The sequence below is a fragment of the Coturnix japonica genome, chromosome 1 (assembly GCF_001577835.2).
Source record: "Coturnix japonica isolate 7356 chromosome 1, Coturnix japonica 2.1, whole genome shotgun sequence".
NCBI lineage: Eukaryota > Metazoa > Chordata > Aves > Galliformes > Phasianidae > Coturnix > Coturnix japonica.
This window is the reverse complement of record NC_029516.1, coordinates 107,427,184-107,454,759: the sequence shown is the minus strand read 5'-3', so window position 1 is coordinate 107,454,759 and position 27,576 is coordinate 107,427,184. Positions and strand designations below refer to the sequence as shown.

General features: G+C 39.5%; 1 protein-coding gene across 2 annotated transcripts; it reads left to right on the top strand.

Annotated features, from left to right (window-relative positions):
* The first annotated feature begins 3 nt into the window (after nt 1–3).
* On the top strand, nt 4–27,225 carry APOO (apolipoprotein O). Of its 2 annotated transcripts, none has more exons than XM_015885610.2 (9): nt 4–106; nt 3,874–3,984; nt 6,143–6,262; nt 9,509–9,563; nt 10,529–10,624; nt 12,545–12,636; nt 17,980–18,087; nt 24,506–24,601; nt 26,992–27,225. In XM_015885610.2, the coding sequence occupies exons 1-8, from the start codon at nt 98–100 to the stop codon at nt 24,572–24,574; spliced, it is 660 nt and encodes a 219-aa protein (XP_015741096.1). In that variant the 5' UTR covers nt 4–97; the 3' UTR covers nt 24,575–24,601; nt 26,992–27,225. The 2 variants fall into 2 exon arrangements, with proteins under 2 accessions (XP_015741096.1, XP_015741087.1); XM_015885601.2 differs by having other exon boundaries at nt 26,889–27,225.
* The last annotated feature ends 351 nt before the right edge of the window (nt 27,226–27,576 follow it).

Genomic DNA, 27,576 nt, shown 5'->3' with positions numbered 1-27,576 from the left:
AGCGGCCGCTCGGTGATGTGATTACAACGCGACGACGCGTGGTTCTCCATCATAGCTGCGACGCGGTTGGCCGGGGTATCCGCAGCCGGGTGGCACCATGCTCAAGGTGAGGAGCCCTTAGTGGCCGTCACTGCCTGTCACTGCCCGCCCGCGTGTCTGCCTGCTCCGCTGTGGAGCCCCGGGGCTGCTCGCCCCCACTCCTCAGCCTCTCTCCGCGGCCCGGCCCCGCGTTTCCCTCTATCCCTCCTCCGGGTTCCTCAGCCCCAATGGAGCCTCGCAGCAGCGAGGAGCCGGCGTGTCTGCGGGCGGGAGGGAGGGAGGCGCCGGGATCGTCAGGGGGCGGCGCAGCGCGGTGTGTCCGGCAGGGGACGCCCTAAGAGCGGTACCGGATCCCGAGGCGGGCGCGGAGCTCGGCGCTGCCCAATGAGCTCGGAGACCCGCGATACGAGACAGCACGTTATTTATAGCTCATGGCACTGCTATGGCTGTGTTATGGCTGCCCGGGGCGGCTGTGGAGTCACTGTCTTTGGTGGTGGCGGTGGTGCTCTTGTGAGGCCCCATCTGTTGTACTGTGTCCAGGTGTGGAGCCCTCAGTACAAAAAAGACATGGAGGTTTTGGAAAGGGTCCAGAGGAGGGCCACGAAGATGATCAGGGGGCTGGAGCACCTCCCCTATGAGGACAGGCTGAGGGAGTTGGGCTTGTTCAGCCTGGAGAAGAGAAGGTTGCGGAGTCACCTCATTGCAGCCTTTCACATATCTGAAGGGAACTCTACTCCCAGGAGTGGAGTAAACTCTTGGAAAGGGCTGACAATAGCAGGACACAGGCGAAATGGTTTTAAGTGAAAAGGGAAGATTTAGGTTGGATGTTAGGGGGAAGTTCTTCACTAGGAGAGTGTTAGGCCCTGGAACAGGCTGCCCAGGAGGTTTGTGGATGCCCCGTCCTTGGAGTGTTCAAGGCCAGGTGGACGGGGCCCTGGGCAAACCATCATCTAGTAAAGTGTGATGATTGGTGGCCCTGCCAGGCAAGGGGGTTGGAACAACATGATCCTTGAGGTCCCTTCCAACCCGGGTCATTCTGTGATTCTGTGGTGGTGGTGAAGAGCCGTGTAGTTGTGTCAGTAAGGGATGTAGTTAGTGGGCACAGTGCGGGCAGGTTGGATTAGCTGCTTTGTCTTTTCTTAATGATTCTGACATTCCTGATTGTATTTAGCACCTTCATACGCTACGGCAAACATCAGCCTTCCCAGAAGGTACGGTGAGGGAGCCTTTCTGTTGTTTTCTTTCCCGGGCTTTGACAAGCTGATAATAATGATAACAAGTGAAACACGAAACCACAGATGTGAGAAAAAATATGGCACGACTTCTCTTCCATCACTTGTTTTGAGAACTAATATGTGATTTATTCCTCCTGTTGGCATTCTGTGGTTAAGAACTCGGAGGAGGGCAGTATGGAGCTAGGAGGCTGCCTAGAGAGATTGTGGATGCCTCATCCCTGGGAGGGTTCAAGGCCAGGTTGGATGGGACCCTGGGCAGCCTGGTCTAGTATTAAATGTGGAGGTTGGTCACCCCGCCTGTAGCAGGGAGGTTGGGGCTTGATGATCCTTGCAGTCCCTTCCAACCCAAGCCATTCTGTGATTTCATGATCACTGTTGGTCCCTTCCACCTCGAGGTATCCTGTATTTCTTTGAAATGTGGTTATCTTTTCCACTCAAAATTGACTTAGGAATGTTTTGGTGTCTTCAGGTAAACTTTATTCTTTTAATTAGAAACAACAAACAATATATACATATATATTTCATTAAAGTAAATACAGAGCACTGCCCAGACAGAGCCTATTGTACTTCTTTTTTGTATCAACTGAACAGCTGTAAGATAGGCAAACTGAAGGCACAGCTCTACTGAAATGTGACACTAAGTGATACTAAATGAGTTGGTTTGACAATACAAGGTTAATATGGAACTAAGACATGAGGTCCAAATGTAGGCTTTGGAAGCAGGAGGCAGAACTGCTCATCTCTCACACTAGTGAATACAAGATTTATTGTGCTTGTATGTGTATGTGGTATTTGATTATTGGTAGCATCTGTTCTGGGAATGTACTCAGTGTGGAGGGTCATTGCTGTGTAGCTTGGATGGTACATTAAGAAGAACTTGATCTCAGACTTGTGATGGTTAACATGTAAATGTGAAGTGGTCAGACTTCCTGCGCTTCTGTGTTATGATTAATATGAGCAGCAGAAGTTTTCTGTAATGTTTTACTGAAAGCGTATTTCTCTGAATGAAAATGCATTTAAAACCTTTGCCTTTTCAGTGAGAGAACAGCTTTGCAGTGAAAAAAAAAAGGCAAGAATGAGGAACTATGTTCTGCAGTTCTGAATGGTTAGTGGTGTTTGTGCATCTTGGCTAATGGGAGTATGTGAAAAGTCTCTCAGCATCACCACTGCAGATTGATCCCGTCTTTCCTTGGCTCTGAACAGAGCTGCCCCAGTCTTTGTGGTGTTCCATTATAGTGCTGTAATAACGTGTCCGTAAATACAAATACAGAAAAACTTCACCTTTAAGTAAGTTTTTCCGTACCTTTTGATCCATCAGATCCCTCATGTTTTATTCTGAAAGCGATCCTATGACCTGGTTCCTGTGCTGCCTTCTCCTTCATCCCCCTCTGGCCGCACAGCCCTCTGGTGCTTGTCAGCACAAATATGTTCATGAGTAGGTTCAACTTGCTGACCCCACACCAAGCTCTGCACTTGTGCACGACTGGCCAATGGCCAAACGGGTCGGGTTGGTTGCATCATGATAGAGGTGTCTGCCACCAAAACAAGACTGCTGGGAATGGATGCTGCGGGCAGGGCTAGGCTGAGCTGTGACTGCTGCACAACTGAAGCACGGGCTTATCAGAGTAGAAGTGAGAGTATGTGACACTGAGAGGTTACTCCTACAAAGGCAGGCTGCACTCACCTGCAGTGAACAGGGACATCAAAAGCTGGATCAGAGTGCTTGGAGCTCCATCCAGCCTAACCCTGAGTGTCTCCAGGGATGGGGCATCCACCACTTCTGTGGGCGACCTGTGCCAGTGCCTCACCAGAGAAGCTGTGGTGCCTCATCCCTGGAGCTGCTCAAGGCCAGGTTGGATGGGGCCCTGGGCAGCTGAGCTGGTGGGGGACAGCCCTGCCCATGGCAGGGGTTGGGGCTGGGTGGGCTTTGAGATTCCTTCTGTGATTCTGTGTCGTTCCTGAGATTGTTAGAAATCGATCTGATGCTTTCAGTAACTAGAAATAAAATGTTGAATTCTTTGGTACTGAGTGCAGGGGGGAAAGAAAAGAAAAGAAAAGAAAAGAAAAGAAAAGAAAAAAGAAAAGAAAAGAAAAGAAAAGAAAAGAAAAGAAAGAAGAAAGAAAAGAAAAGAAAGAAAGAAAAGAAAAAAAAGAAAAGAAGAGAAGAGAAGAGAAAAGAAGAGAAAAGAAAAGAAGAGAAAGAAGAGAAAAGGAAAGAGAAAAACAGTAAGGGTGCTATGGATACTCATAAAGTTGTTTAAAACATGAATATCATATTGTTAGAATTGATACTAGCAAGGTTGACAGATGTGGGAGAAAACAGAAGATCTCTCGTGAGATGAAAGCTTTTACAGCTACTCTCTCCTTTAGTGTTAGGCTTTTCTAAATATCATCCTAATATTCGAGACGTTATCATATGGGTGCCTGACAGCATTAGATGTTGCACTGCTGACTTCCCCTTCTCTCCTGATTTCCGTGTTAATTTATTGTTCATCATCTACTGGGCCATATATATGGTCTATATGGGTGGGGTGTATTCAGACATGTTTGCGTTCTGTTTGAACTTATGGGTATGTTTGTCTTCCCCTCATGTTTCTAGGTAATTCGGCTGGGGGCCACCCCAGTAAGCCTGAGCTTGCTTTCTATCCAGGTTTACGCTTCCTCTTCAGAGAAGGAAACATCCAAAAAAGAGTTGTTGAAAGTTGATGAAGTAAGTATGGTTAGAGCAGCCAGCATTCTATCTATACAGAAATACCTGCGCTATTCTGACAGATGTTATACTTTGATGTGTAAAACCCATTTAGGTACTTCTCTTTATACTTTGTATTCCTACCTGTAAACTTGCTTCTTAGTTTTTAGCATTAGAGACATTGGTGTGACTGTGCTTCTTTTACCTAGGGCTGTATCTAATGCTCTCTGCTTTACAGCGTAGACATGTCTGTGTGCAAGACTTTTTTGTGTTGAAGCCTTCTCTTCTCCTTTCAGAAATTACCTACTCCTGTTTGTAGACTTAATGTTTCATGTTTTAAATCCATGGGACTTTTTTTTTTCCCACCCGAGTCAGACCACATTTTTAATTATGAGTGAACAGTGCTGGAAAATTGCAGAAAAACTCCATTTGTGTTTTCCAATAAAACAGCAAAATCAAAGGGTTTTATTATAAAAAACACAGCAATTTATTCTCTTTTTTTCCAAGCGGATTTTTTTCTTAGTAAAGTTTAGTCCTGAACAGTGTAGCCTACAGGCTGGGCTGCCTCTGCCAAGAATTATACCAGTTTTCCCTGCCTCGCAGCATTCAACAAACAACTAATATGAGTAGTAATGATAATAACTACCTGTTGCTTTATTCCTTCTCTAAGGTGTTACAGATGTTTTGGTTGTTTCGTAAGGAGAGGTCTAGAACACCCTATTAAACTGTAGTGTAATTACTCACTGGCATTGCTGTATAGGCTTGAAACAGTCTCCAACAGTGAAATGATGTGTTTTTGTAGTTGATAACCATATATGGCTTTACGCTTCCCTTAAAATGTTAAGTACATCAGCCCGAGCTCAAGTGTTATGTGAGCAGTAAAACAAAACATAACCTATGTCTGTATGTACCTGCACTGTCTGTGTGTGTCTGGATCAGCAGCTCCCATGGGTAGTTTGAGAGCAGCAGTGGTTGAAGCAGCCTCCTGACCTCGTGTTGGTGACCATTGCCTGGGCCCCTGTGTGCCCTGTGCCTCTGCTGGCATGACTTGGTGATGAGGCAGCAGGCTGACGTTAAGTGTGTGCTGAGTCATTGGCTTGCCTACCAGCAGCAGAGCAGAACGTGCAGCACTGGGTTTTTGGCTGCTGTTCTGAGCATTCACAGCCTATGTTCATTTAGAACTAATCAGCTGTCCAGCTTCATAAAATGTATGGGAATTTCATTCTCCCTGAGGCTTCTGTTCTGGTGTCAGGCACGTCCATTAGGGTATCTGTTGGGGTCAGAGTTATAGTGGTTCTGAGCATGATAGCAAGAGATGACTGCATTTCCTGAGAAGTGAAACTTAAGTTGTTTGTCTTTTAAAATATTATGTGAAATCCATATCTTACAAATGTGGTATAAAATCTTTCACTGTAAGCATCAATGCAGTGTATAAACCACTAGGAGCAGTTTTTAGTTTGATCTGAACTTTACTGTTGGGCAGTATGGACTTCGGCCTTTTAATGGAGTGCTGCAGTCTGGAATGTGTTAAGGTGATTGTAATAAATACATTATGATGCAAAACTCTGAACACTGTTTCTGTATTTATCATGATCTATCACGTGAGGATGCTCACCGCTCTTCAGGTGGCTGTTACAGTTTCTGTTTGCTCAGGCACATGGTGCTATTAATTCTGACAGTTGCTGATGTGATTAATGACGGCAACATTGGGATGTAGCACCGTTTTCCTGCTCAGTAACAGCCAAATTTGTATTGGATGTTACCTGTGTTAGAAACAACTTAAATTCTTTAATGATGGCTTATGCAAATATAGAAAATGGTCAACTGTGATTTCAGAGTGGCTTAACTGGGAACCTGAAGTGCTGATTAAGACCAGAAGCATTTTTCACTATTACGTTTTGTATTCTTATTAACTGGTTTAATATTAATCTATAACGTGTGACTGGGATCATGTAGCAGCTATGGATTAATTGCATAGCAATTACAAGTCATCTTCATCACAGTGTATAATTAAACTTTGTTCATAATGGTTGTCTCAAAGCTGTACCTGAATTTTTATTGCTCATTTTTCATATAGTAGGCACCATGTTAGATGTTCTCTGGTTAGGCTGTATGTACCCTGAGAACTTATTTACAGTTACACCTTTATTTTTAACTTCTTGTTTGCTAATATTCACAGCTGTCACTCTACTCCTCTCCAGCTCGTGAGACTAAATATGTGGAGAATCCACAAACCCAATTGGAGGAGGGGGTTGCACAGTTACGGCATGCTATGGAGCCATACACAGCCTGGTGTCAGGTATAATGGTTTTGTGTTGCATCTGGTATTGCTTTGCTGGTAAGGATGAAGGTCGGGTCCTGGTTTTCAGCACAGAATTAATAGATAGCAACAAAGCATTTTTAGGAAGAAAATAACAGCTATGTGAGTATTTTTTCACAATGCTGCACCTCCTAGTATTTTCCACAAGCTGGCTTGTGTTTACCCCTTATTACATAAGCTACTTTTTTCTTTCTGTTAATTAAACACCTACTTTTACACACTTTCTGTTCCAAAAAAGTTAACTAACTGAAGCTCAGAATTACTGTCTGTAATGTTCTTACAGTTAACTTTCATGGAGTAGTTATCAGGGAACAAAGTTACTTGAGAGGTTGATGATCAACTTCATAAACTTAGAATCATTTGTTGTTGAAAGTGCTGATGTCTCCACAAACAAATCTTTTAAGTTTTATTTACTTATTCACAACAGGAAAACTTAATTATCTTTTATTGCTTTTAGGGTAGCGCTGCCTGTAAAGGAAACTTTCTGTGCAGAGAGCATTACAAAGGCTTTTGAGGTGTCCTCACCTCAAAATAAAACTAGATACTGGAAAATAATCTTTTTGACCAAAAATCTGTTCAAGTAGGTTAATAATGTAAAGTCATGTTTGTTCCTTTATAGCAGGCCTTTAGACTTGCTAATAAAACCTGAACTTTTTTTCTAGTACGATTAATTTGCTGCCTGTTTTCTTATATAGAAGTTCAAAAGTTTATGATATCACAAGGGGTGGTATATCTGGATTTGGTACTGTTCTGTGACTCAAGACAGTGGCATTTTGCATGCTCAAACAGTGTGTTTTGCAGGCAGCAAATTGTACTGAATTGTCCTCATTGCAGCAATGACACATTAAAACTTTGTAAAATAAAAAATAATAATAATTAAAAATAGTATTTACTGAACTGGAATGTTGAGAGCAGGAACTTGGCTCTCCAGAAGAGCAAAAATCCCCTAACTGCTACTCAGAAGCAAATTTGGCCTCTGGGCCTTACCCTGAAACTTGCTTTTATATTTTGGTTAGGTATCATGTTCATAATAAATAGTCACACAGTACAAAAGTAGTCATTGGGGCATAGATGGTAGCAAAGATCTTTGTAATCAGGGGTTAAGTTATTGGTATTAGAGTACTGAACTACATTGTTGGCTTTCTTGCTCTCTCCTGACCTTACTTTGTGTGTTGAAGCTTACTTGGGAAGCAAGGGTATCCTTGTCACCTGGTTGCCTCTTTGCAGCTGTACATGTTTCTCTGCTTTGCAAACTGACAGCTGTGAATCCTCGTGTTAAGCTGCAAACTGTTTTTCTTGTTTTGCATAAAGACCCAAAATGTTCAGATCAGGGTGTCCTTCCTGCCTAGAATTTGTGTGCTGTGGTGCTGACCATTAGTGGTACCATAACATTTTACAATATTCGGTTTCTCAGATTAGCGATGTGTTTCTAAAGTGCCATCATCAACAGAAGTACTAACTTCAGTTCTGAAGATGATGGTTGATTTTCTGTAATAGTTAAAGAGTTCTGGCCTATAATTCCCTCTTGGGTTACCTGTGGTAATTCTGAGATGAAATTGGAGATGAATTGAGTTGGTTGATAGGACTGATTGCTCGTAAGCTCTCAACACTGCTTCATGTCTCACTGCCTGGTGTCCTTTCATTTGCCTTTTTATTTTTTTTGTCTAGATGGTGGTCATGTACATAAAACATGCTGTTCTGTTTACATATAACAAACCATTTCCTGGCAGTGGTTTACTGACTCATTCTATGAAGAGAGCGTGTAGCCTGTATGGGCCTGGGATCACCTTGCTTGCTTAACTGTAGTCAGGGATCATTTGGATTTTTACCCCAGATATACTGAAGAAAATAATCTTCTACTTGTCTCCCAGTTGTCTTTAGAAACACAACCCACGGTACCTAGGAAATTGATTATGTTCATAATTTTACTTCTCTAAAGTTCATTGCTTAAGCCTATGGGAAACTCAATTCAAAACACAGGTACAGAAATGAACTGGTTTTGTGTGAGCTGTGATAGATCAGAGTTACTTAGCCTATGTGATCCTTAGAATGGTGTTTGTTTGTTGTTTCCTTCACTGGCTGTTAATAACACCCATATAAATTTGTTGTGTGTCCCATGCTAAGACTTTTCTTTTTTGCCACAAGTTTTTGTTAGGTCACTGTTGGCTTTGAGGAAATGGAAGTTCTTCTAAAGATGACATCCACGTGCAGTATCTCAAACAAATGCTTTTCCACAGATAGAGCTCAAGTGGTATTGCAAGACCATTCTCTTCTTCAGCTTTGGGCATATGTGCTAATGGACTTGTTCCCTAATTAATGAATGGTCTTATGCTGTCTAACTTGTTAATTATTATTTGCTTAATAACAATTAGCAAGGCTATTCTTACCCAGTTTTTTTTTAATTTGATAGAAGATGATGTGAAGTCTGCATATATATTTATGTCTGTTATGTCTTGTATATTTTCAGTCCAAGAATCTTACTTTGATAGAGTCCCTTCAGTCTACATAGGACAGTGGACCAGCATCTCTTTTTTTCCAAGTCACATCAGAAATCCATTTTTGTTAGATATAATTTTTTGAAAAGAGTAATGTATCACCCTGCAAAATGAGCTCCATCTCCCCCTGTAAAACACTAGGAAAGAGTTTGTTGCAGTGCTGTACTGGCCTCTTTTGCATTTAATCAAGTACTTTTGCAGTGACTAAACATGCTGAGAAACCTGAAATGATCTCTGAAAATAATTTGGATACGTGATCAGGAAATCAGTGAAATATTGAAGTAGACTCCTGTGTTTTGAGCTATTATGTTTAATCTCCATCCAAAGACCACTTGGAGGAAAAAATGTGTGTGTTAGCCTGTAATAAGGGAATGAAGAAGTGGGAATAAAAATAAGTAGCTTTCTTAAGATGGGTAAAATTGAAACTGAAATTGTTCTGTTTTTCCTTGGTTTCTTTGCTGACCTTGTGTATTAGTATAAAGCAATGCTTTTTTTGTTTGTTTGTTTTGTTTCCCCTTTATTTCTTTTTTACTGAATAAAAAGACATGCAGGTAGGTTTTATGGGTCCAAAACTACAAAGACATTAATAGGTAGTTTAACCAGGAGACTTTATTAGGTACCCAGCAGTTTTTTGTTCTATTTTTTGGTTTTTTTTTTTCAGTGAAAATCTATAGTTAGTTTCACTTAATTGGTATCTATTTACCATTGTTTTCTTTTCCTTTTTTTTTAGGATCTTTATGCCAAAGCTATGCCCAAATTAGAAAAAGCTGTTGAGCATGGTAGAGGTAAATCAGTTTAGTTTTCTTAACTAGCAATTTAAAATGTAGGACTGTACTGTATCTTTTATCAGAAGGCAATCTCATTAAGAATCACTGCGTATGGTTTTCTTTATCCAGTTGAGGCTACTTTTCTGTGCACAGTAAATCAGTTTAAATTTCCTTTTCTAAACAGCTGGAGTCTGAGACCTGCATCTATCATAACCAATGTAATTAAGACAGACACATAAGGAAGACTAAGTATTCCTAGCTGAAACCAAGCATAATATATCAATATTTGCTTGACTCAGCCCAGTAAATGAAATTTGCCTCATGCTGGTTTGTTTCCTTGAATGTCCTAAGAATTTTGAGTTGATTCAAAGTAACTTATTATTCATTTCTGTTCTGGAAGCATCCTTCCATATCTAGTCTCATTGAGACTGAGCGTGGATGCTATCTAGGGCTCCTTTCAGATACTGCACCTCTTTTTCCTTCCTGAATTCAACAGTCTCGGTCTCTTGATCTCTTTAATGACAGGTTTTTCATCTTCCATCAGACTCCCATCTTGGAATGAGCTTTGTTTTTGCTGTGTTCTTCCTTTGATCTGTGATTTGTTTTTTGTACAGTGTTTCACCGACACTAATACTTGTCATCATGTAAATGCAATAATCTATTTTGTAAAGGATGTTGAACATTAATTTGAAAAGGTTATAATCAACGTGCAAAAGAGCAAAGCAAAGCAGATGGCCTGGTAGCAAAGGCAAAATCTTCTATGAAAATTGGTAAATACAATGCAATATTCAGTTTCATTCATGTGTCACTAGAGAAGATCTCAAAGGCTTTGAATTTTATGCCAGCAGATCTCAAATGTGCATGATAATTAAATGTGTTTTGATTACTCAGTTTTGTAACAATTGCCAGCATATATTGATGATTCCTTATCACAAAAACACTTTCACATTACATTAATGCACTGTGCTCTGACTTCTTTTCAGAGGGCTGTGAATTTCTGCAAAACCCCCCTGCTGGATTTTATCCAAGGCTCGGTGTGATAGGTTTTGCTGGAATTCTTGGATTGTTTCTTGCCAGAGGTCAGTGGGAACCTTTTGAACTGCTTATGGTAAAATTTGGGATAAAGCATTTATTTGTGAGATTTTTTTCTTGTTACTAATTTTTAACTGTGACACATGAGATCTGACTTAATTGTGCAAGCATGTTTCTACAGTATTCCTCAAATTATACAGAACCTTCTTGTAAAAGGTGTGTATAACCATTAATTAATGCTTATGAACATTGTATCTGTTACTGGACTCCAGCCTTTGATCCACTTCAATTCTAGCTTAATATAACAAAAGTAGGAGAAGTATTTATTTCTTTTCCTAGCCAAAAAGTCTTTTTCAGTTTTTGATCACATACATATGTTACTGTAGAGAACTACAGAGTTAGTTTCATTGCACTCATGAAGAAACTAATATGTTCATACTTAAACAGAAAGAAATGTTAATGTTACAAATGTTAAGAAAAGTGAGTTATGAAAATATTTTGTATTTGTGGTGGAATATTCTTAATGTGGTGAAATGAAGTGATACCAGATAAATACTTTTTGGTACTGGACCTGGGAAGTTGCAAAGCTTAAACCCTAGGGAGAACTCACTTTGGGTAACAGTACACATTAGCGGACTCCATGTGTGTTGAAGAAACAAAGCGTATGCTTGGCTATTCAGAAATTGAAGTAATCCTATGAATATATACATTCATGTGCGTACTCCTCAAAATATTTAATAATGCTTTCTTTTCTGGTGTGTGCACTTTCACGACAATCAAGGTCTCTGTCTTAACCAGTTTGACATTTTCTCTCTAAACTCCTGCTCCTTGAGCTACACAATTATGTATTATATCAGTTTCTAGTTGACTGTAGCAAAATTATGAGAAACACAAAGATCATGGGGGGAGGGGGAGGAGGAGGGAGGAAGCAGTATTGAGACTGAATCCGAAAGTGAAGGTCCTAAGTTTAATAAAACTAAAAATCCCATGTAGTACAAGTACTTGATTTAATTTTTATATAGTTGGAGCTTGCTGATCCTTGAGGTCCCTTCCAACCCAAGCCATTCTATGATTCCTTGGCAGTTATAACTAAAAATGCCAACTGTTACTAGAAGCACATATGACTTTGCATGTAGAAATAAACATTCTATGAGGAACAGGATTACTGAATTCTGACTCCAGTATGTCTCTTCTGTGATCCCATTTCCCTTTTTTTTTCTGTTTTACTACTTGCTTTGTTCCTGTAGCTGCTCCCGTCTACGTTCCTTGTTAAACTGCATCGTGCCCTGTGACTGACTCACCGGCACGCAGTTGTCTCACTGGCCAGCCAACATACACAGCCTTTGGCCAGCTGTGAGAAAGGATGAACTTTTTAGGCAGTTACACTATTCAGACTTGTGCATAACTGAGTAGAGTTTGAACTGATTAAAATGTTCAGAATTTACCTTGTGATTGGCGTACGGCTTAATTGTTAGTGTTTTCTTTTAAAAAATACATCTATTTTTTTTGTGAACTGCTGTAGTGAAACAAGAACACTTAGTCTTAAGAACAGCTATGGACATATAAGTACTTGTGAATCAAGGGTAACTTACAAACTTCATAGTAAGCTGTTCTTGTTCTGTGAAATATATTGTAAGAATGGTGACCTAAACTTTCTTTCCTGAGTTTTTCTTCCTTTAGAAAAGAATATCAGTTGGTATAATTCTCTTAATTATCCCTTAACTGTGGTTTGTGCTTCATTAGTTAGTTCGCAAATAAATTACGTATTGTTCAGTAATTGTAGCTGTAAGGTCATATTCACTATGTTAGTGTTCCAGTAATACTTTTTTGTTTTTTAAATCAGACTAAACAGAAGATATGCTAAACTCTACATAACAGAATGATGTTATTTATAAGTAGAAGTTGAGTAGGGCCATTCATTGTCTGTTAACATATATTCTAACAGTCTATTTTTCATTGCAAAACAGGATCAAAAATAAAGAAGCTGGTGTATCCTGCAGGTTTCATGAGTATTGGTGCTTCCATGTATTATCCTGAACAAGCAGTTGCTATTGCAAAGGTCAGTGACTACACCTTTCTTTAGAGAAGTGTCTTTTACTTGGAATTATTGCTTCCTATGTTCAAATTAATCTTAGAAATCTGGTCAGCATGCTCGTCACTTAACAAAATAATAGTTTTATCAAATAAAATGTGGTATAGGTTGAAGGGCAGGCATGTTGTGGGCGCCCCATTCCTGGAGGAGTTCAGGACCAGGCTGGCTGGGGCCCTGGGCAGCCTGATCAAGTGGGTGACAGCCCTGCCCTTGGCAGGGGTTGGAACTGGATGGGCTTTAAGATCCCTGCCAACTGAAGCCTCTCAATAATTCTGTTCCTTTCAGTGACTTTGTTTTGTTTTTGAAAATCTGATGTTGTCTTCAGTTTGAGGTCCATAACCTCCTTTCTGAATCCCAAACCTCAAGTTATTATAAATTAATATAAATAAGCTCAGTACGTACAGTTTGCAGGTTCAGTTACAAGGAAGCCTAAAATGTCTTGAGAACAAATGAAAACAGGGTTTAAAAGAAAAAAACAAAACACAAAAGGAGATTCTGAACAGAAATCACATGAGTAACATTTCTGAGATAAAGATCATTAATTAGGTTTTGCTGAATAGAGTTTGAAGAAAGATACTGTGCACGTTCTGAAACGAGGTAAGGGTTCTGCTGCTTATTGAATGCCTTCTCTGTTGATGCATTTGTTGTTTCAGGCACTTGCACGTCATTCTAACTTAGATTTACGGTGCGTTTCCTGGGGTGGGGAGGAGGGAAGAAAACTGAAGTGACATTTGCTGGCAGTCCCTGTTCATCTTATACACCTTGTTGTCTACACACACTTTACTGGTAGATTCCTCAGTTCTATATCAAATTCTTTTTTTTTTTTTTTTCATCTTCACAAAGTGCCCCTACTTAGTCTGTCTGAAATATTTTTTTTTACTTTAGGCTTTGATAAATTGGCTTGTGTATAATGCTGATATATCAGGATTAAAGGATGATGTTCTCAAGAACATAGAGCTTGAAAACTGAAACGTCACTGACTTAAGGAGAATTCAAATACAGCATAGCGATATGCTTGTGTTGGAAGGAGTTTGTTTTTAATGCTTCCAGGATTCAGATGCTCTAAATACAGATAAGTCTGTTTACTTATCCACGGAGTGTGAAAATTCTGCAAGTGGCAGGAAAAAGACTAAAATTTAAGAAGCTTAGTTATTTCTGTTGTGAAACTTTAAATTCTGTTTGTCTTCTCAACAGTGAAGTGGGAAAAGATAAAGTGGTGATCAAACTGATGTTACTGTATTTAAAAAAAGCTCTGTTCAGTCTTAACTGGACAAGCTGGAGAAGTGGGCCCATGTTAACCTAATGAGGTTCAACAAGGCCAAGTGCAGGGTGCTGCACTTGGATCGGGGTAACCCCAGGTATTTATACAAACTGGGAGAAGATCTCCTTGAGAAGGACCTGGGGGTCCTGGTGGACAAGAAGCTGGATATGAGCCAGCAGTGTGCACTTGCAGCCCGGAAGGCCAACTGTGTTCTGGGCTGCATTAAAAGAGGGGTGGCCAGCAGGGAGAGGGAGGTGATTGTCCCCCTCTACTCAGCTCTTGTGAGACCCCATCTGCAGTACTGCATCCAGGCCTGGGGCCCCCGGTACAGGAAGGATGTGGAGATCTTGGAACATGTCCAGAGGAGGGCCACTAAGATGGTCAGAGGGCTGGAGCACCTCTCCTATGAGGAAAGGTTGAGAGAACTGGGCTTGTTAGCATAGAAACGAGAAGGCTCTGGAGAGACTTCACTGCAGTCTTACAGTACTTGAAGGGAGTGTTTAAACAGGAGGGGGGACAGCTGTTCACAAGGGTAGATAGTGATAGGACAAGGGGGAATGGTTTTAAACTGAGTCAGGGGAGGTTTAGGTTAGGGTTTAGGAGGAAGTTTTTCACACAGAGGGTGGTGGCACACTGGAACAGGTTACCCAGGGAGGTTACCCCATTAATGAAGGCATTCAAGGCCAGGCTGGATGTGGCTCTGGGCAGCCTGGTCTGGTGGTTGGTGACCCTGCATGTAGCAGGAGGGTTGAAACTAGGTAATCATTGTGGTCCTTTTCAACCCAGGCCATTCTATGATTCTGTGATTAACTGTGGATTTGCTACTAACAGCTTCACAATACCTTGTTTATTTTATCATAACTTTGAAGTTTATGGTTGAGCTTTGATCAGTTCATGGTTCTTAGTTCAACTTGAATAACAAAAAGATCCAGTGAGGGACTCTAAGCCTGGAACTTGATTGGAGTGGTTTTAGCTCTGTTGACTTGGTCAGGGAACTAGATGTAAGGGTTTGAAAACTTCTGTGGAGAGTGTGATATCCTAGATACTATTGTGGTTTCTCTAACCTCACACGTGCTTTTCTTAAAGGAGAAAAGTTTTAAGCAGATCACATCTTGTTATCTTATCTTTTGTATGTTTCAATCTGAAATTGGAAACACTCACATAGTAATTATTTGGAAAAGTTTCGTAGGCCTGTGAAAAAGAAATATTCTCTAAGACTGAAAGAGATGCCTGCAGCATGAAGCTGATGTGCCAGGTTAGTAGAAGACTATAGGAAATATTCTGGAACAAATCACAATTTTGTAAGGGACTTATTACTTCACTGTCAGCATTGTTTTCATTTGTGTAACTTAGAACAACCAGTCAGGTTGTATATGTGGTAAGGGAACCAAATTTAATATTAATGATTCTTTTGTTGTAGTGGAACTTTAACTAGTGTGTAAGAGCTGCATTGCTTTTCAGCTAACCATAATGCATTTCAATATGTTTTGTATTAACTGTGGTTTATATTCCAACTGGAAAACTTTCCATTATTAAATTACTTACATCAGTCTCTTCGTCATTAGAATTATTATTTTTTCCCTGGTATTAGAAGTTCTCACGTTCCATGTAGCAGCATGTGTTTTATGCTTGCTTGCTTCTTGAAATGAAAACTTCCTAATACGGAAGTTTACTTACTTGTAAACAAACAAAATTGTTTTTCTTCTGAATGTATATCTCTTCCCATGTCCGTTTGATTCTGTAAGGCATAATCAGCTACGCTGACGCAACTGAGAGCATGACACAATTACAGAGACTATAGATTGAAAAAGAGGAGTTGGGTTCAATTGATCCATGTTCACTGCAGAATAGAAGAGGCATGTAAAATTGTACTGTGACTACTTCATTAGCGGTGTACAGCAGAAAAGGCAGCAGATCCTCAGTTTAGATTCTCAGCGTGCAGTTTTGGTAAAGAATAATTCTACTTGATAATCTTGACATACAGCATACAGAATATTCAGTATTATATACTTACAGTCTCGTGTGGAGTTAAAAGATGGAAGTGTGTTCACATGTGTATTTGGCCTTAGGTTATGCTGATGGTGCTACAGCAGGGCAAATATGGCTACTTGTAGCCCAAGGTCACTTTCAAACTACTTCAGAAAACCAGTCAGTCTGACTTTTGAACTTGTTTGTTTACATTTTAGCATGCAAACTTTCTTCCAGTGTTGCACCAAACAGAGGTATTTTAGCGTGTAATAATTTAATGCAAACAAACTGGAAATTACCTTTCAGAAATTAAGAATGGCAGATGACTGTCAGAAAAAAAGAACATGTCCTTTTCTGAAGGAAACTCTGTGTCAGTGCTCAAATGAACACTTAGTACCAGCTGAATGAACTTCTGTACTTACTGTTCCTTTTACTTTCCTGGATTGTAACTGCCACTCCCTAGAGCCATGGTGCTGACTGCAGTACCTGCCTCTTTCCTCTGAAACTACTCCATGAGAAAGAGAGAGGTGTAAAGTACAAGATACAACACAACCTCTAGCGTTCTGCTAACAAGGGGGTGTATCAGATGATTAGCAAGAATTTCTTGGCAGTAATCCTGTTGACCTTGTAACTTGCAGCTTACAGTCTCACTAGAACTGTGTTTCTCAGCACATGTGAACTCCGTGTGGGTTCTGCCTCTTGAGAGGTGTGTGCAATGTTGGAACGCTGACTGTGGTGGAATAACCTATGTGGGCTTCTGTACCTTACTATGAAGTATTTATCCTTGTATGCACGTTGCAGATGGACAGGTTTTTATTTGCACTTCCTAAAATATAATGCAGCACTAAAAAAATCACAATATGAGGTTGGAGTACAGTTTGAAATTTTATGTAAGCTGTAATACAAAGGTGGCAGCATGATCTCTGCCCATATCTGTCATGGTGATGGAGCACAATTGATGTAGCTAATCTTGTTCAATCAGAAGGAGGTCGTTCTTTGTGTGATATGTGCCTAGCAGTAGAACTCAGCATGTGATGTTCTGGATGCTAAAAAGACGCATGTGACTCCAGAGGAGATGGGATGAGTTCATAAGGAGGTGTTCACTGGGCATTGTTACTTACAGGAATTGCCTCTGGCTCAGGGAAACTCTGAGCAGTGCATCGGTAGAGGCTGGAAGAAACTTCAGACAAATCACACTTGCTCTGATCTCATAGTGGTGGTTTTCCAGTTTTGCTATTGAAGAGCAAATGATACCTTCTCATTTCTCCATTTCATACAATTTTTAGTTTAATCCATCTAGTTGGACAAATTGTCTATTTTTGCTTCTGTTTTTATAAGAAAAAGGTACTAATCTGAAAATTACTACTGATGTGTGCCTGGAGCTGTGAAAACCTAAAACTCTTAGATGTTAGGATGCTATGGATCTATCAATGCTATCGTTATTATAGTTCCATATCACATAAGGGGTGGGAATTCTCATATTAGACGTAGGGATTTGTCCTGTTACAGAATTCCCTGTAGGTGTAATATAGCAAACGCTGCCTTTCCTTATCTATCTTCTGTTTTGAGGCTTAATCGCTAATTATTTGTTACAGCCATCTATCAGCAAATCAGGTTTTTCTTCTAAATTGCAAATAAAAAGAGACAAGGGAGCATTCCTACTAGTTTATCAAGACAGTGAAAATGTAAAATTGCAAATTAATATCAAAGTGAGAAAGAATGTTTTGTCTTTAAAGTGAGCATGGACAGTTTAAGAAATAATTTGTGTATATTAAATATATTGAGCATAGATTACTCAGATTATAAAACCTAGAATTGCTTCTGTGCAGCATCATTCCACTGCTTTTCATACAGTTGTATTTCACATAGTCTTCTAACAGCTTTTTCTAGCAAGTTGGCTTTTCTAATTCCCCATGCATTATTTTTCTCAAAGATGTTAATTAGGGCTTTATTCTCTGAGTTTGAGCAGGAAGATGTTCAAGTTCTTGGGTTCTCCTGGGATTTTTTCCACGTGAATGAGAAACACATTAATGTTTCTGAGATTGTTAGACTCATGCTTTCAAATATCTTTTGTTTCAAAGGTTGCTGGTGCCCAGCTGTATGACTGGAGTCTCCAGGGATATATTGCTGTAGAATCTCTTTGGAAGGATAATCCTAAAAAGAGGAGATATGGGAAAAAAGGTGATAAGGTAAGAAGGCTGAGAAACTTGATTTCTGGATTAGGAGAAAATCTACCAGCGTGTTTTTAGACAAAGAAATGATCTTACTTACTCTGACTCAGCTTACATTTCTAAAGACAAAGATTTCATATTATATTTCTAAGCTATGGAAAAAGTACTGGGCTTATTTCAATTTCAGAAAGTGGTTGGAAGTTTAATGATATGTCTATCATTGTTTATTTGTATTAGGTCTGTATGTTGGGACTGGATAGTAATGTCTGATAGAGCAGCATGCCGTGCATCACTATGCTCAGGCAGCTATTCATAAATATTGCACAAAAAAGAAAACCCACAGAATACGAAGGAAGGTGCTGTTTTACTTCAAATGCATTTTGTAGGAAGCAAAGATTCAAAATTAGTGCAGTGTGATTGGTGATATTAGCTGACAATTAGAATTGACTTGTGAAGAAAGGGGAACTCGTTTTGTTGAATCATTACATTATGTAATGTCTAGATCATAATTTATAGGCTGCCTAAAGCTTCTGGAGTTAATTATCGTAATGATGTTTGTTTTTTATCTACTGCACGTTTCCATCAGCCCTCAGGGGCAGGCTGTCCTTGTAGTTGTACCTCTGATATAGATAAAGAAAGTTTATCCACATACATGTGGATGGCTCAGTGAATTGCAGTGTAAGACACTGAATGATTGTGCAGGTTAGTAAAATATGCATGAGGGGCAGCCTGTAAGATTTTCATGTGTTGCTTTAACGGTGGTGTTCTGGGAACAGAAACCAGAAGTACTGTCTGACCACAGCAAGATATTTGCAACCCAGAGTTCTAAGAAGTAAGTGGGATGGACATCAAGAGAAACAGTTTGCAGAGAGACAACTGCACTTGCGAGAGGGTATTGGATATTGGAATGAGTTTCCTGCGTGGGTCTAGGTATAGCGCTGGTTCCAAACAGAATGGGTTGGAGGAATGCTCACCTGTGTTAGCAGTTGCTGAGTTTTTTGAGAGCTGTTGTCAGCTGACTTTTCTTGTGAATAGTCACCTTGTTTTGACTCCTAGGCTCTTCAATTAATGCACCTGTATTACTCTTTGAATAACCAGAGGTTAGTTAATCATATTGTACCTCTCCTAAAACCTTGTCTATCAAAAAATGTCTCAAACAAATAGGCAACGTAAAAATATTTCAGGAAGGCAGATGGACTGAATCAGTAACAGTTATCTGAGCTTTTTATTTTATTGTGTCCTAAGATGTCAAAATTATCAGATTGTTTTTCTATATTCTTTCCCTCTCGATGTAGCAGGCAGCTGGACTTCTTAAGTTCAAGCAAAGTTGTGCTTGAATTCTTATCCTGGTGGTTGTAACTTATTTCCTGAGGCCATGCCAGAGCAAATGATGTTACTTGTTTGTTTTTGTGACATTTGCTCTAGCGTTTCTTTGTTGCTACATGAAGGATCCTTGCAAATAGTTGAACTGTATATGGGTGGCTCTTCTTGGCTTGTGTTAATTTGTTACACAGCCCATGATTTGTTTGATGGTCATAGGCACCACAGCTGTGCATAACTTCATGTTTGTGCAGCAGTAGGTCATTAAAATACATGTGGTATGTTGATTTCCTAAAGGTTTTATGAGGCAGTAAGCTATGCCAAATCGAGGCCATATCACCTACGTTCTGCCAAGAAAGATGAATTCCAGGACTTTTTGCTGCAGTGTTTGAAATGCTGACAGGAGCAAGTCAGTCTGTAGTTCTGAATATGTAATTTGCAGTGCAGCATTCTGGTATCCTGACACTGGCTCATTGAAGGAAGTGGTTATCAGATGAGAAGTGTTCAACTGAAACTATACAGGTACCATAAGCGACAATCTATGCCCATGTTTTTTATTTAAAGAAGGATGAAACGCTTTCTTCAAAAAGGACATGAGGAGTAGTTATTCATCTTCTGCCTATGTTACCTTGATATCAAGGGGACAACTTTCCTATGTCTTCCCCCAGACAAAGAACACAGAGCAAGAAATGTAACCAGCTACTTGGTGGGCCAGGTGTATTTGAAGCATTCTATCTTCTGAATATTTTTTGCTTACTTGATTACTGTCTCACATGAAGGGATCTCACAAAAATCAGTGAAATTACTGTTAACGTTTATCTTACCAAGTAGTCAGTGTTCAGGAAAGGTGACAGTGAAGTTCAAACCTTGTTTATCTTGGTTTGTAGTTTATAGAGAATCATATCTATGATTTTATAGAGTTTTTAGGAGTGATGAATACTGTTTGGAGCTCTTTTGAGTAGCCTTAGGCCATACCAAACTTTCATTACTGTAATTTTGCAATTATGAAGGCTCATGCTCTGCATTGGCTCTGGTTACTCTTTGTTAAGTAATTAGTCTCTTTGCCCAATTAAATCCATGCAAGATCTCCTTCCTCTACGCTTTTCTTCTTGCTTTCCCATTCAGTGTTTGCTGAACTGTGAATTGCAGCTTCTTTTTCTCCTCCCTACAGGATCTCTGTTTAATTCTCCATGAGTTTGGTAACTATAATACCTGCTCTTAGATCAGAGGGCTAAAACAACTATAATGGCTGGAGGATTTTTGTGCAACAGCTTTAAGGGCTGTAGCTCTATATGCGAAAGATGATAACTTCTTTACTGAAAGCTACTTAAACGTCTGTGTTTCAGACCCCCAGTTTAATATATCTGAGCTGTAAGTTTCTTGTTTGTCACTCAGCTCATCTGATGATAGCTGTCATAAAACACAACCTTTTTTGTCCTTCCTCTTTTGTCTCTGGTTTTGCTATTTTTATCCTCTGTACTGTTCTGTAGGGTTGTTAGCTCTCATGCTTCAGTGGTTGCAGTCATGGAGCCCTGTGTTCTTGCACCAAGTCACTTGGACACAGGTTTTATTCCAGCCATGAGCTGAAACATACTGAAGCACAGAAAAATAGTGTGTGCTTTTTCTTACCTTGTTCCAATCAGTAATAACATCTTACACAAGACTGATTCTTTTAGTTTTTCCCCATGCTGTCATTTGTTTATTTTTTAAAACGGCTTCAGAAATTCAGAGAAACTCATACAGCTCATTGTTTGAGTTTCATTCCTGGTCTAGTGATAGAAACTATCTGTAATTTACCAATGCTTTCTGCATATGTCTAAGTACATATGTATGCATGTACAGAACTACACATGCTTAGTTAAGCACAGCTGTTTGAGTATCTTGTTAAGCATCAGCTGGTCACAGAGTGCTTTCAAGCCTAAAGACTGTTCAGCTTTGGGGTGCTCATTTCCTGCTCTTGTACCAAGGGAGCAATGAAAGTGGAAGTTGTGGTGTCGGTGTCTTGGCTGGGTAACTTTACCATGAACACGATAAATGGTCATCATAGCAAACCTAAATTGTGCTTTGAGAGTTTTGAGTCACTTGTGGTTTAAGTATATTTTAGAACAGAGCATGAGCAGCTGACAGATAAATAGGTAGGGGCATTTCCTGTTAAAAAAACATTAACAATTTGGTGGTTTCTTGAGATTGACAGCTACCTGAACTAAATGATAAACATCCGCCTCTGACAGAAAGTACTGCCTGCTGTTATACATTCACTTTTTGTTGTTTGGTAGTAAGACAAAAACAGAGTAGAACTTGAAAAGGCTGCAGTTTCCTTTTGGGCTGGATCCTCAGTTTGGGTTGTGATGAATGTGGGTGTTTGAGAGGTGAAAAACGAAGAATCTACCCTACTATAGGCTGTGCTTTTTAGGGTGACTTAAAATACAGTAACATTTTTTAAAGTGCTCCATATTTCTGAGAGGGCAAATTTCAAGCTCAACTAGAAGTAAGCAGCTGAAAATGTGTTGTTATTGACTGACTGGGAGAGGATGATATCTTTATGCTAAGCAATAAATACCTGGCAAACAAAAGAGACAGAAGAAAGTGCAAATTATGTATCTGTGAGCCTAAAAAGCTTTGTTTTTCTTGTGTAATTCCTTTTCTTTTCTGGGGCCATACTCTATCTTTTGGGAGCCCCACTGCTCCCTCCCCCTTACTTTTATTATTTTCAATTACATATAACGATATAATACATCAATATAATATATCAGTACATAAATATAAATAAATAAATAAATAAATAATTATAATATATAAATATATATATATTAAGAAATATATATATATATATTTCTTTAAATCTTGTGGAATCCTGGTGTATTGAATACAGGAGTGCGTTAGGAAGATTTGTTACAATCATCACACAGTTGAAAATGTCAGTTGCATAACAATACAAAATATTTCCTCTCCTGCTGTGGGATAGAAATCTGATGCATGAACTCTGTTCACCCAGATGTGTTATGAAGTGCTTGTGTTGAGCCAGAAAATAGGAAGATTTTTTGACTATGTGCCTGCTTCTAATTACAAGAAGGCATTGTGCCACGGAGGAGGCTGTCTTTTGGGTCATTGACCTAAACGTGTTTGTTTGCTTCTAATTTGTTTTGGGTGTGACTTGAGGACCTTGGCACTTGGTAAAATTAAGCGTGTTTATATCCTGTGCCAGCTCGGAGGACTTCTTTTTCTGGCTACCTGCTTTAATGCTTTATCAGGCTCACTACTGATGCAGTAAGCACAGGCTACGGTTGGAGTTAAAAGAATTTATTAATTGCTAATTGAGCAAACGTGTTTGTATATGAGGAGTGACGCTTTGGCAGTGGTTTGACTTGAATTAAACAACTCCTGATGGTTCTGATGAAGACAAGCCCTGTGATGAGACCTACTGATCTCATCAGCACAAAGGAACTGAGCAAAATCCCCGTTTCCCTACACTTGTTATTGTTTGTTGTATTGGCTTTTTTATTCTTTTTCTCCTTCCAGAACCGAAAAAAACCCTCAAACAAACACAAAAAAGAAAAAGCACCCTACCTGGGTATCATTTTCATTTTTACAAGTCAAAGCAAGCAAGTAGAAGAGCACAACCCTCTGTGAACAGCTTATTTTTAGTTCATTTGCTCAGAATTGAGTAATCCCTGAGATGAGGCATCGTGAATCACTTTGTTCATTGTGTGCTGTGAAATGTCGGAATGTACAAGTTCCTGTACATGAGAATTATGAACTATGTCATTGCTTTGACATGGGTGTGTTCTGTGGATGTGACTTCATTTACTATGAAATATCCAGGATAGCGATCAAAACGGTGTTTTTTTTCTTTTCAAAGATTTATCTTTTAAAAGTCTTGCTAGTTGTATTTTGAGTAGGAACTGTAAGAGTTATATTCATAATCAAATCTTAGTGCATTCGGTCCTTATCTCCAGCACAGCATATGAAGTTTTTCATGGATTCTGAGCCCCTACCATAGTGCTTAACTGGTGCTGGAGCATAAATGTGAATGATCCTGTAAAACCGTCATGTTTTCTAGTCTTTTCCTGCTTATTTTGTTTTATTTTCCATCACGTTTATTGAAGGCATACTGATAAAAATCTCTTCTGAATACAAACAAAGCAAAATTTAATTTTAGTGTTGAAAATGTAAAAATAACTGATGTTGGGTGTGGCCTCCCATCATTTCATCCTTCCCTATGTTCAAAGGAGGACCGGCTTTGAAGACAGATTTGGCGGCGTGGGCCTTGTCCAGTCAAGTAGTGAATATCTCCAAAGATGGAGATTCAGTCACTTCTCTGGGCAACTGTGGTGTGATTTACATTCCTCTTTCCTCATATCTACTACTAGAAATTTGCTGTGCTGCTCCCATGTCCTTTGTTCCTTGTCCTTTTGGTGTGAACCTCAGAGAAGAGCCTGGCTCTTCCAATTATGTAAAAGGCCATTAAATGACTGTGTATAGAAATTGGACTTCCCCTTTGTCTGGTCTTCTCGCATCTGAAGAGGCCTAGGTCTCTCTGCCTGTTCTACAATGCTGTGTTCTTCGTTCCTCTGTCCATGTGTGTACCCCTTTAAGTTTTTTTCTTTTTTGTTGACATCTATTTAAAACTGTAATCAAGTGACTGTTTGTTATAGCATACTTGGCAAATAGATAGACCAGATGCTGTAACAAGCCTCTCTTCATTCTTTGATTTCCATCATTTATTTCAGAGAAAGTGTGAGAACACTCTTTCAAAGGATATGTACTAAAAGAGGCCTATTGTATAAGTCCACACAGAATTCAAAGAATGCAAAATAGCAACTACTCTGTGGGAATTCATCCTCTGTTATTAGTGCAGGCAAAAATGAGTCAATTAAAGCATCTTCTCTTGAGCTACTTGTTCTTTCACATCCATTAATTGCTGAGCTAACTACAGGAAGACTAAAATCTAGAAACAGTTTGGGGAGGGTATCACAGTGAACCAGCCCCATCAATGACTTGATTTTTTTTGCAAGAAGTTTTTGTTCCAGCTTTTGAGAAGGGCTCCTGTTGTAGCAAAAATGCTACTAGTGGCTTGCCTCAGTTGAAGTGTTGTGCCTGTTTTTCTCTCCTTAAGGGTGAAGTGGAGGGTGACAAGCCCCTGGAAGTCCATGCTGCTTCAGATGAAGAGCGAGCCCTGAAGTAGAACACCAGATCACTTGACATCAAACAGGTAGAGGATAAAAATCAGTAATTGTATATGACTGCAGCAGCAAAGTAACACAAACGCGTGCAGATCTGACTATTAGGTAGTTATCTTCTTCATATTGATGTAAAGGGGAAGAAAGGTAATAATTTCAGTTCTGTTTGATAGTTTGTTTTCTTCTCCCCATTCCATTTCTGCCTCTAGTACCAAAAAACTGTTTGCCTGTGCAGGTATGAAGAGGAGAGGATCCTATTCTCAGCTCTTATGTTTTATCTAAAGTTTTGGCAGTTTTAAGGTACAGCCTCATCATACAGCCTGTAACAACCCATGGTGTGCCTGACCTTTCATGTTGGGGCACCTCACTAATGAGTCTTGCTTCTTCAGTTGGGAACCATAGTGGAGGAAATGGAGTCATTGTTCCCCAGTGCTCTGAGCCAGAAACTAGAGTTGAGATTCCAGTTCTGTTTTAGGCTGCTTTCTAAACTGTAGGAAGTCCGGTGGTTGTTAAATTTCTAGAAAGAAAGAATACAAAACAAAAGACAGAAACATAACTCTTAACTTCTAAAGGTAGTTCTGGTTCATAGAACAGAAATAGCTGGGTCTGTAAGGCCTATTATCGCTAATGATTATATAATTGGACATCATTTAGGACAAAATATCAGATTATCTTTTTACACAGAAGATATTAAGGATGTCTTTTTTTTAAATTTTATTTTTGTATTTTTTTGAGGAAAGCAAAGAGGAAGGAAAGCTCCTCTGAAATTGTGCTGCTTTTTAATTAGGACAGCATTAGTAAGTGATAAAAGCCAGGAAAGCTTAATTTTGGTGTATTTATGGGACACTGTCCCAAGCTTCAATACAAACAGAAACCCACAAATAGATTTTATTTTCTTTAGCATATAAACATAATTCCTGCCAGGTCATTACTCGCTTTTTGAGACAGTGGTACTTTGTGCTTATGACAAGTTTTGTTTAAGAAGAAGAAATAAAAAATAAATAAATAAAAAAGGAGGAAAAGCTGTCAGGAAGATTTATACTAAAATTATCCAAACCTTTGTCCTCAGGATTTCAATCCTAAGTACTCATACTGTATAAGTAAAGTGAGTTTTGAGGCATGCTTTTTTAACAGCTGCTGCCTCAGATGTTCTGTTGTCTTGCTAGTGTTAAGATTGTTTAAAGTATCTGGGTGCTGCTGGTTTTGAAATCTGCTCGCTTTACCACATGCTGTTTCTGGAGGAGATACATAAATGCAACTACTAGAGTTTTGACCTGGAGCAGCCAAATGGTGGAAGTTCAATTCAGTCTCGGTTTTCAGCTGTTGTGTGGGGGTGGCAATTTGCTACTTCTGCTTGAAATCAAATCTGGTTATTTAACTCCGTACTCAAGTCCAGCTGTTTTGTTGGATTTGTGTGATCCCAAACGTTGGAGAACACTGCTGTGATCTTTGAAAAGATGTGTTTGTTTATTCTGAATGAGATCAGTCCTGAGAGTATCGCTGTATTTTAAACTGTTGGCAATACTCCTAGTTGAATCTGGTTATAAAGCAAACGCAGTCTCATTTTCCTTATAAGGATTTGTCACAGTACGGGTCTTTGAGTTTTGACTGATCAGCCAGGGACAAAATTGCTTTGGCTTGGAAGGAGTAACATGTTTCTCTGTTCCAAAAAACCCAGCAGCATTGCACTTCCTTTAGTGCATGTCTGTAGTTAGCAATTATATGTGAACTACAGCCCAGACTGTGTCCATCCCATTGTGAGAGAGACAAGCTTTAATTTTATCCAGTTGCTGTGCTGGTGAATGTCATGGAGGTGACAAAAGTTTGTGGTTTTCCATGGCACCTGTCATTTCTAACCTGTTCAGGCTGTATTTGTTCCAATTACATTACCCTAGACTTATACCAGAGTAAATCAGATTAGAGAAAGTACACCTGATGGGAATGAAATAGAGTTCCATTTGAGAACACTCATTTATTACAAAAGATGACAATTGATGCTTTGTTGCTATGAAATGTACTTTCTCTTCTGTATTTCCATACAGCATATAGCGCAGCTATAGGAACCAAGGAACTTGATCCTTGGGGTCCCTTCCAACCTAAGCCATTCTATGATTAGTGCTGTCATGTCAGAGATATGAATACTTAAATCCCTACACAAGATATTAACAGTGAGTGTTCATCAAATAGATTTTAATCAACTTTCAGCATCAAAGAAAAAAGTATAAAAGGCCGATATTGTAATTCTGTTTTTTCTCTCTTCTTCACCCCCATCTCAATATAATCCCCCCCTTTTTTTTTAATTCTTACTTTTTAACTTAGGCGAATAAAAATATAGATAGAAGCAACGATTTCCTAGGAAAAAGAGGATAACCATCGGAATCCATTTTCATTTTGAGTATGACTAATCTGCCTTCTGCCTCAGGAAAGACTGCCAATGTGCTGCTCGGGCTTCTGGAATGGCGTTTGGGAAAGGACACTGCTGCATATTTTGGGTCAATCTTGAGACCTTGTCCTCTGCTCTCCAGTGGGAGTTAAGTCTGCCACGCTTGTCCCATTGCAGGATCAGCATTGCAAGTGGCAAGTCGCAAAAATCCTCAGTCTTGTTATTATTTATGTATAAAATAAAATTCCTATTACATAAAATGGTTATGATTTCTTTTCCTTTCCTGTGTTCTTTAAGATCATGTGTCTGACCTTGGTGTAATCTAGGAAAGGTTCTTAAGGTGCTGTTGACAGTGCTGTTACATCTAACAGTGAGGAAAAGCTTGAAGTAGCATGGTGTTTTGGTTGACATTAGTTACTGGAATTATGCATTGCAACAATTACAATGAATCCTGTGTTTTGTCTGAGTCTCCCTCTCCTTTCTATACCAATCTTCTGCCTCACCAGTGCCAGTGGGAGGTATATAATGAAGCATCTGTGAATTCCTGTCTAGTAGATGGGTGGGAATGGAGCTGTTAATGTTTGTCCTTGTTTTTGCTTGACTGCACGGTTCAGTGGGTATGAG